Source organism: Babylonia areolata, chromosome 15, assembly GCF_041734735.1.
Source record: "Babylonia areolata isolate BAREFJ2019XMU chromosome 15, ASM4173473v1, whole genome shotgun sequence".
NCBI classification, from domain to species: domain Eukaryota; kingdom Metazoa; phylum Mollusca; class Gastropoda; order Neogastropoda; family Buccinidae; genus Babylonia; species Babylonia areolata.
In genome coordinates, this window is record NC_134890.1 from 25,924,392 (window position 1) to 25,934,241 (window position 9,850).

General features: G+C 49.0%; 1 protein-coding gene across 1 annotated transcript; it reads right to left on the reverse strand.

Moving 5' to 3' along the window:
• Nucleotides 1-2,443: 2,443 nt before the first annotated feature.
• LOC143290315 (uncharacterized) lies at nt 2,444-6,673 on the reverse strand. Its single transcript, XM_076599669.1, has one exon. It carries the CDS (start codon nt 6,671-6,673, stop codon nt 2,444-2,446), a length of 4,230 nt encoding a protein of 1,409 aa, XP_076455784.1.
• Between the last annotated feature and the right edge of the window lie 3,177 nt (nt 6,674-9,850).

Sequence of the window (9,850 nt, forward strand, 5' to 3'; positions counted from 1 at the left end):
TAATTGTCGTTGTTTTTATTGTTTATTGTCATTGTTATAATTAAACTCCTCCTCCTCATTCTTCTTCATTCTTTCTTTCTATCTTTCATATATTCTTTCTTCCTTTCGTTAAAATAATAATAATAATAATAATAATAATAATAATAATAATCCGCTTTTTTGAATACTCCCCACAGCCGACACTGACCACTGAAGTGGCCGCTCAGTGACCACCAAGGGGCGATGACTCAGAACCCTGTGGTCACCTCAACACTGACTGACCGGCCAACAGTGTCGTGTCGTTGTCGTGTCGTGTCGTGTCGTGTCGTGTCGTGTCGTGTTGTGTTGTGTTGTGTTGTGTCATGTCGTGCCGTGTCGTGCCGTGTCGTGTCGTGTCGTGTCGTGTCGTGTCGTGTCGTGTCGTGTAGTGTCGTGTAGTGTAGTGTAGTGTAGTGTAGTGTAGTGTAGTGTAGTGTCGTGTTGTGTTGTGTTGTGTCATGTCATGTCGTGTCATATCGTTGTCACGCTCTATAAGAGAGCGGACTAGAAACCCCCACCCAGCCCAGCACTAACACCCAGACAACACAAACACAGACTACAACAATCCGGGGTTCACATACATTTGTTTAATCACACAGCCTAGCTTGCCCACAAACAATAACCACAACCCCAGCTGCAACAACACTTAAATAACAATGGATAAATATAACACACACACACACAAAAAACCCACACACACAACAAAAAACAGAGCTTTAAGATAAGGAAACAAGCACAACGTTAATGCTGTCGTGACGACGACGACGAACAGTAAGTGACGACGACGAAGAACAGCGACGACGAACACGAAGAACGGCGACGACGAACACGAAGAACGGCGACGACGAACACGAAGAACAGTGACGACGAACACGAAGAACAGCGACGACGAACACGAACAGTGACGCCTAAGACGAAGAGCAGTGACGACGAAGACGAAGAGCAGAACACCCAGACAGCTGAGCGCCAGGCCAGAGAACGCTGGCGACGGAAGCCAGCGGCAGGCGGCAGCAGCCAACGGAGGCCTGGACCAAGAAAGGCAAAGGCAGGCAGAGGGGTTCCCGGGGAGACAGTGGAGGGTCAGTGGAAGAGTAGGGAAGTCCGTGGATAAACACGAAAGTGGGAATGCTGAAACCACTGTAATAGCCTATTATCCACTGGTAGGATTCACTTTTGGACAACCCCAATTAAACAACTTAAATGTACCCAGCCCAGAATTCGTAAAGAAAACAAATCTTACAAAATTTCAGTTTAACCCCTCCCTGATCAACACATGGGCTACAGAATAGATCAATTTTACTCAGCTGCGCTATTTCGGAAGTTTAAAAGGCTGACAACAACCACACCCAAGAGCAAGGATAACGGAAAAGGATAAGGGGGTAGTTTGGAATATTCTAGCTTATGTATCATATATAATACAGTGACACACATACACACTCATTAATAGAACTAATAACTGAAAGGGTTCACAAGGAAAACTTAAATCTAGATTTTACGGTTGAACCCTTTAATACACGTAACAAATATTTTATCACATTCTTATAAAATTTATGTCTAAAAATGCATACGCATCCTATAAATGCACATAAAAGAGCAAAGTATTATATTTACTTAAATATTCTCTCTCTCTCTCTCTCTCTCTCTCTCTCTCTCTCTCTCTCTCATTCACGGACATGAACACAAGACAAACAGACAGAACACAGGTTAGGACTGTCTTTACAGTCTCCTCTTACCTTCCAGAGAGGTACCACTACCCCAAAGCTGGAAGTTCACACAGAGCACACAGAGACCACGACCACTCGGAGGAAACTGATCCCCACTACGAGCGTCCAGACGGGCAAACAGCCCTGAAGAGAGCCAAAGACTGGCACGGCTGCCTCCTCTGACAGTCGCGGGCGAAAAGCCCAGAATCTTGTCATTTGTTAGCAAGGAAGAGGCTGATCTCAGTTCAGTGACAGCCTGAACTGAGACCGAGACAGACTGAAAATCTCGTGCCAACCGCACAACCCACACTGCTCTCTAGCTAGATGGGGTGGGTGAACGAGGGGGTTGAGCACTTATTTGTCATGAGATGTGACAACAGCCCCCCTCACAAGTTCAAACGAAGATTGAAACTTAATTATAACCATGTCACACAGAATGACAAACACAATTACACACATTCCCACCGCCGTATCATCCACAATGTCTTCTCAAACAGAGACATATGCCAAGGCACTGCCCTCCTGAAACTAAATGTAAGGAAAAGGCGAAAACAACAACAACAACAACATCAAAACTATGAAGTCTGGAATAACAGGATGAATTGCAAATTATAGAATTGCCAACCTTACCAACTAATTAGTGGTACTAAAAGATCGATACACATGGCCAGTATACAGCTGCCTCATTCAGGTGTTAACACTCAAACTGGGCCGTATTCAGATCATATTTCATCCAACTCTGGCAGACGACTGAGGAAGTCAGCACCAACGTTTTCTTTGCCAGAAATGGCTTGCACCCTGAACGAGAAAGGCTGCAACTGTAGAGCCCAGCGCGTCAGTCTGCCGCTGACCGTTTTGGCCCTGTCTAGATATTGCAGCGGTGCATGGTCCACCTGGACGACAAACTCCTTCCCGTAGAGGTAGGGTTCAAACCTCTGAATACCCCACACAAGAGCCAGGCATTCCTTTTCAATTGTGGGGTAATTGCGTTCGGCTGGGCTCAATTTCTTACTGGCACACGCCACTGGTTGAGCACCCATACCTTGATCTTGGAGCAGAAGAGCTCCCAACCCCACGTTCGAAGCGTCAGTCCGCAGTATGAAAGGCTTGGACAGATCGGGGAGACAGCAAACTGGCCTACTGCAGAGGATTTGTTTGAGCTGCAGAAAAGCTCTCTCACAGTACTCATCCCAGATAACTTTGTTTGGCTCCTTGCTCTTGGTTTTCTCAGTCAAGGGAAGAGCGATTTCCGCAAACTGAGGAACGAACCTCCTGTAGAACCCCACGAGGCCCAGAAACCCTCGGAGCTGTCGTTTCGTACAGGGACGAGGTGATTCTCGGATCTTCTCCATTTTTTCTGCATCTGGCCAAATTTTCCCAGCACCCACATGGTGACCCAGATAGTCTAACTCCCTGTGGCCGAGAAAACATTTGGAGGGCCGTGCTGTCAGTTTGCAATCACGCAACCGGGAAAACACGCTGCGTAAGAGCCTTAGATGCCGTGTTTCATCAGCGGAGGAGATGAGAACATCGTCCATGAAGTTGTCCACGTCCGGGCTGTTGAGAGGCAGTACTAACTTCCGCATCATGCGGGAAAATACTGCGCCAGCAGTTTTGAGGCCAAACGGCATTACACACCACTGGAAGTGTCCCTGAGGAGTAGTGAAAGCTGTTTTAGGGCGATCAGCTTCCGCCATGGGGATCTGCCAGTACCCCTTTGAAAGGTCTAGCTTCGAGAACACCTTTTTCCCTGATAACCGGGAAAACAGTGCCTCTACATCTGGCATTGGTTCAGCATCAAACACGGTTATCTTATTGATGCGACGGAAATCGACGCAAAACCGTACCTTTCCATCTTTCTTCTTTACGAGGACGATAGGAGAGGAGTATGGGGACGAGGATGGCTCTATCACGCCTATCTTCAACATTTGTTGGACCTCCTCTTGAATCGTCTCACGTTGGGAGTAGGGCAGTGGATACTGCTTAGCCCTAATAGGGGTGTCGGAGGTGAGGTTGAGCGTGCATGTCTCGAGGTTCGTACAGGCAGGCAAGTCAGTGAGAACGTCCCTAAACCCTCGAGTCATTTCACGAATGGCCTCTTTCAGTGAGGAGTTATCAGCGGCCAGCACAACATCCTCCGGACCTTCAGTTGCCTCCAGGGGCATGAGTGGAATGTCGCGTTCCACTGTCCTCGTTCCTTCCCAGACCTCTGGGTCTTCAATCACAGCCAGAGCCACAGTCCCTCGAGGAGTACGCTCAATGTATTCTTTCAGCAGATTGGCGTGGTACAGCTTTTCTTTATCGCCAATCTGAACACAATAATCTGCGATGCCCACACGACGCAGAACAGTGTATGGACCCTGCCATTCAAGTTCCAGTTTGTTCTGTTTGGTGGGGCGAAGGAGAAGTACTTTGCTCCCCTCAGCGAACTGTCTTTGCTTTGCTTTGGCGTCAAAATAACCCTTGTACCGCCTTGAGGCCCTTTCGAGGTTTTGCTGAGCAATGGTACAGGACTCTGCGATTCTGTTTCGCAGTTCTACCACGTATTCAGCAGCAGTCTGAATTTCTGGCCTCTCAGGGTGGAGCCAGTGTTCTCTGAGGATCTGCATGGGACCCCGTACTGTCCTCCCATAGAGCAGCTCGAAAGGCGAGTAGCCAGTGCTCTCCTGGGGAACTTCTCTGTAGGCAAATAACAGAGCGGGAATCCAGCGGTCCCAGGCTCGAGGTTTCTCGTGCGATAGTCTCCGCAGCATTGCCTTCAAAGTAGCGTTAAAACGCTCCACCAACCCGTTGCACTGAGCGTGGTAGGGGGTTGTGGTCAAGCCCCGCACAGACAGAAGGCGATAGACTTCCTGCATGACACTGCCTGTGAACTGAGAACCACGATCAGTCAAAACCTCAGCAGGAACACCTGTTCGTGTCCACATGGTGAACAACGCCTCAGCCACAGTTTCAGCCGAAACGTGTTTGAGAGCGACAGCTTCTGGGTACCTGGTCGCATAGTCGACCATTGTTAAAATGTACCTGTTGCCAGACTCAGATGAAGGGGATATAGGTCCTACAATGTCGACAGCTACACGACTGAAGGGCTCTGAAATGAGGGGCATCTTGACGAGTGGCACTTTCGGGACTCGACCCTTAGCTACCGTCTTCTGGCATCTGTCACAAGAACGGACGAAACGCCGAATGTCAGCACACATGCCAGGCCAGTAGAAATGTGGGAAAACTCTTCCCTGCGTGCGCTTAACCCCAAGATGACCCGACATGGGGGCTTCATGGGCAAGAAGCAACACTGTGGAACGCAGTTCCTTAGGAACACAGATTTGGGTTGCTTCCCCCCGATGGTCCTTGAAACGCCGCATCAGTATTCCCTGCTTCCTGAAGTACATGACCTCTCCAGATCGTGTCTTTTTGACGGCTTTAGACACAGCCAGCTCCCGAGCCTGACACAGGTCAGGATCGCTATCCTGCTGATGCTCTAGGTCCTGTCTAGACACATGGATCTGGAAGTCCTTGACAGGCAAGGGAGGTAACTCTTTAGCCCTGGCAGCTGCTTGGGCCCGCGTCTCCACAGCACCCACAAGACTGGCGTCTGAGTAAACTGGCACGGGCACTGAAGTGCCATTCTCGCGCCAGGCAGTATTGCCAATAAGGACCTCTTCCACAGGAGCCTCCATTACAGCCACGTCTAGCCTGCCTTCCACGAAAGGAGACTGGAAATCTACTCTGGCGATGGGTAGGACAGAGGTGCATCTTGATTCGGCCAGCACCACACGGACAGTCGCTCCAGTGAAAGAATCTGGACTGACCAGATGGCGTGCAACGACAACCATGTGAGCTCCGGTGTCTCGCAAAGCCGGGACTGAAACCCCGTTGACGAAAGCCTCACATCGTGGCGAGTACTGCTTTGCAGCACAGTTAACGCAAAGAGATGGAGGTGGGGAATGGGAACCCTGCTGCAGAAAGCTCGGCTGTGCAATTAGGGAAACCTTCTTCCGCTGGCGGCACTCTTTGGCCACATGTCCAAGTTTCCCGCAGAGGAAACAGGTAACTCCTCTAGTTCTCTCAACTCCCCTTGAGCTGTCGCTAAGAGCGGAACTACTTTGTCCCAGAGATGCGGCCTTTTGCTCTGCATGAGGTTTGGCACCAAGACCATGATCTCTGGATTTCCTGGAGGCTCGTGCCTCACTCTCAGCCATCCGTCCCGCTCTCCTGGCACCGACAACCTTCGAGGTAATGCGTGCTACCTCCTCCACCCTATCTGGTTCCTCACGCTTAACCTCACTGACGAGGTCAGGGTTAAGGGTAGCTAGGAACTGTTCCTGAAGGAACAAGTCCCTTAAGTCCTCAGCACTGTCGTAATCGCGACCGGCAGCTGTGCACCAGCGAGACAGACAGACCTTAAGCCTTTCCAGAAATTGGATAAAGGTCTCTTCTGCAAGCTTCCGCATCGATCGGAAACGCTTGCAGTATGCATGGGCATCTAGCCGAAACTCGCGGAGTAAAGCAGCTTCCAATGACTCATAGTCATGAAGTCTCTCCGGAGGCACTCGCAGACAAGCGTCCCTAGCTCGACCTTGTAACAAGGTTACCAAGCGAGCTGCCCATGAACTTGGCTTCCACTTATTGAGAAGCGCTACCCTCTCAAAATGGGTCAGGAAGTCGTCGAAGTCACCCTTCCCATCGTAAGGAGCAAGGGAAAACGGTTGGCCCATTTGAGCCTCGACCTCTTCTTGCTTTAATTCCATCTTCCTTTCAAACCGCTGCCTATCCTCCTCATCCCTCTTCTCCCTATACCGTCTTTCCTCTTCCCTATATTCATCCTCCCTGTCATCCCTCCAGCGCCTGTAACGGCGCTCTTCCTCCCTATTTGCGCGATCTTCCTCCTTAGCAGCAGCATCGACCACAAACCGTGCAAGGGCCTCACCAGTCAAACCCATGTCAGCACCCATGGCTTTGAATTTTGTGTAAGGATCCTGGTGAGATAGAGGAACAGTGTCCCCTTTCCTTCCATCATCAGATAGACTACCTGGGTCATCCTCTTTTAGTTGACCCCGTATCCATCCAGACAAACCTGACTTATCTATCTGAGAAGGAGTAGAGGTACTCGACGTATCCATCTGGGACTTTGACCCGGGAGTGACGGCCGCAGCCGTTTGTCGCCGAGTGGGCATTTTTTTCCCCCTTTTTTTCTGTTTTTTTTTTTTCCCTCGCAGAATGCGAGAAAGGCAAACCAAACTCGGCAAAAATCAACAGCCGAAATCAAGTGCCTGAACAACAGCTAACTTTTTGAACAGGTAAGGTGTCTATCTTAACCTCACCCAAACATTCTTCCAGTGACACAGCATAATTTTAATCAGATATCATATGTACACAGGTAACAGACAAAACGATTACACCCAACCCCCTCCCACTCTAACCTAACGTACCCCGCATCTCCACCAAATTGTCACGCTCTATAAGAGAGCGGACTAGAAACCCCCACCCAGCCCAGCACTAACACCCAGACAACACAAACACAGACTACAACAATCCGGGGTTCACATACATTTGTTTAATCACACAGCCTAGCTTGCCCACAAACAATAACCACAACCCCAGCTGCAACAACACTTAAATAACAATGGATAAATATAACACACACACACACAAAAAACCCACACACACAACAAAAAACAGAGCTTTAAGATAAGGAAACAAGCACAACGTTAATGCTGTCGTGACGACGACGACGAACAGTAAGTGACGACGACGAAGAACAGCGACGACGAACACGAAGAACGGCGACGACGAACACGAAGAACGGCGACGACGAACACGAAGAACAGTGACGACGAACACGAAGAACAGCGACGACGAACACGAACAGTGACGCCTAAGACGAAGAGCAGTGACGACGAAGACGAAGAGCAGAACACCCAGACAGCTGAGCGCCAGGCCAGAGAACGCTGGCGACGGAAGCCAGCGGCAGGCGGCAGCAGCCAACGGAGGCCTGGACCAAGAAAGGCAAAGGCAGGCAGAGGGGTTCCCGGGGAGACAGTGGAGGGTCAGTGGAAGAGTAGGGAAGTCCGTGGATAAACACGAAAGTGGGAATGCTGAAACCACTGTAATAGCCTATTATCCACTGGTAGGATTCACTTTTGGACAACCCCAATTAAACAACTTAAATGTACCCAGCCCAGAATTCGTAAAGAAAACAAATCTTACAAAATTTCAGTTTAACCCCTCCCTGATCAACACATGGGCTACAGAATAGATCAATTTTACTCAGCTGCGCTATTTCGGAAGTTTAAAAGGCTGACAACAACCACACCCAAGAGCAAGGATAACGGAAAAGGATAAGGGGGTAGTTTGGAATATTCTAGCTTATGTATCATATATAATACAGTGACACACATACACACTCATTAATAGAACTAATAACTGAAAGGGTTCACAAGGAAAACTTAAATCTAGATTTTACGGTTGAACCCTTTAATACACGTAACAAATATTTTATCACATTCTTATAAAATTTATGTCTAAAAATGCATACGCATCCTATAAATGCACATAAAAGAGCAAAGTATTATATTTACTTAAATATTCTCTCTCTCTCTCTCTCTCTCTCTCTCTCTCTCTCTCTCTCTCATTCACGGACATGAACACAAGACAAACAGACAGAACACAGGTTAGGACTGTCTTTACAGTCTCCTCTTACCTTCCAGAGAGGTACCACTACCCCAAAGCTGGAAGTTCACACAGAGCACACAGAGACCACGACCACTCGGAGGAAACTGATCCCCACTACGAGCGTCCAGACGGGCAAACAGCCCTGAAGAGAGCCAAAGACTGGCACGGCTGCCTCCTCTGACAGTCGCGGGCGAAAAGCCCAGAATCTTGTCATTTGTTAGCAAGGAAGAGGCTGATCTCAGTTCAGTGACAGCCTGAACTGAGACCGAGACAGACTGAAAATCTCGTGCCAACCGCACAACCCACACTGCTCTCTAGCTAGATGGGGTGGGTGAACGAGGGGGTTGAGCACTTATTTGTCATGAGATGTGACAATCGTGTCGTGTCGTGTCGTGTCTTGTCGTGTCGTGTCGTATCGTGTCGTGTTGTGTCGTGTTGTGCTGTCTTGTGTTGTGTTGTGTTGTGTCGTGTCGTGTCGTGTCGTGTCGTGTCGTGACGCGACGTGACGTGTCGTGTCGTGTCGTGTCGTGTCGTGTCGTGTCGTGTCGTGTCGTGTCGTGTCGTGTCGTGTCGCATTGTGTTGTGCTTTGTTGGAGGAAAGTGGCAGAATGGTTAGGTAAGACGCTCAGCTGCTGATACAGACTCCGTGAGGGTCTGGGTTCGAATCCCGCTCTCGCCCTTTCTCCCCAAGTTTGACTGAAAAATCGAACTTAGAAATCTAGTCATTTGGATGGGACGATGAACCGAGGTCCCGTGTGCAGCACGCACTTGGCGCACTGAAAAAGAACCCATGGCAACGAGAGTGTTGTCCTCTGGTGGCAAAATTCTGTAGAAGAAACCCACTCTGATAGGTACACAAATATATGCATGGTTTATGCTGTCTAGCATCGTTGTGGTTCAACGTATATATATGGATTTGCCCGAACACAGTGACGCCTTCTTGAGAGAATGAAACTGTATTTTTGTATTTTTTTCTTTTTTGTCACAACAGATTTATCTGTGTGAAATTCGGGCTGCTCTCCCCAGGGAGAGCGCATCGCTTCACTACAGCTCCCCCCCCCCCCCTTTTTTTTTCTCCCTGCGTGTAATTTTATTTGTTTTTCCCATCGAAGTGGATTTTTCTACAGAATTTTTCCAGGAACAACCCTTTTGTTGCCGTGGGTTCTTTTACGTGCGTTAAGTGCACGCTGCACACAGGACCTCGGTTTATCGTCTCATCCGAATGACTAGCGTCCACACCACCACTCAAGGTCTAGTGGAGGGGGAGAAAATATCGGCGGCTGAGCCGTGATTCGAACCAGCGCGCTCAGATTCTCTCGCTTCCTAGGCGCGCGCGCGCGCGCGTGTGTGTGTGTGTGTGTTTTACATGTAGTAGTTTCGCAAAAAATAACAAACGCGAGTTGTTCATATTATGTGATATTGGTGTTTTTCTTTCTTTCTTTCGTTCGTTCGTTCGT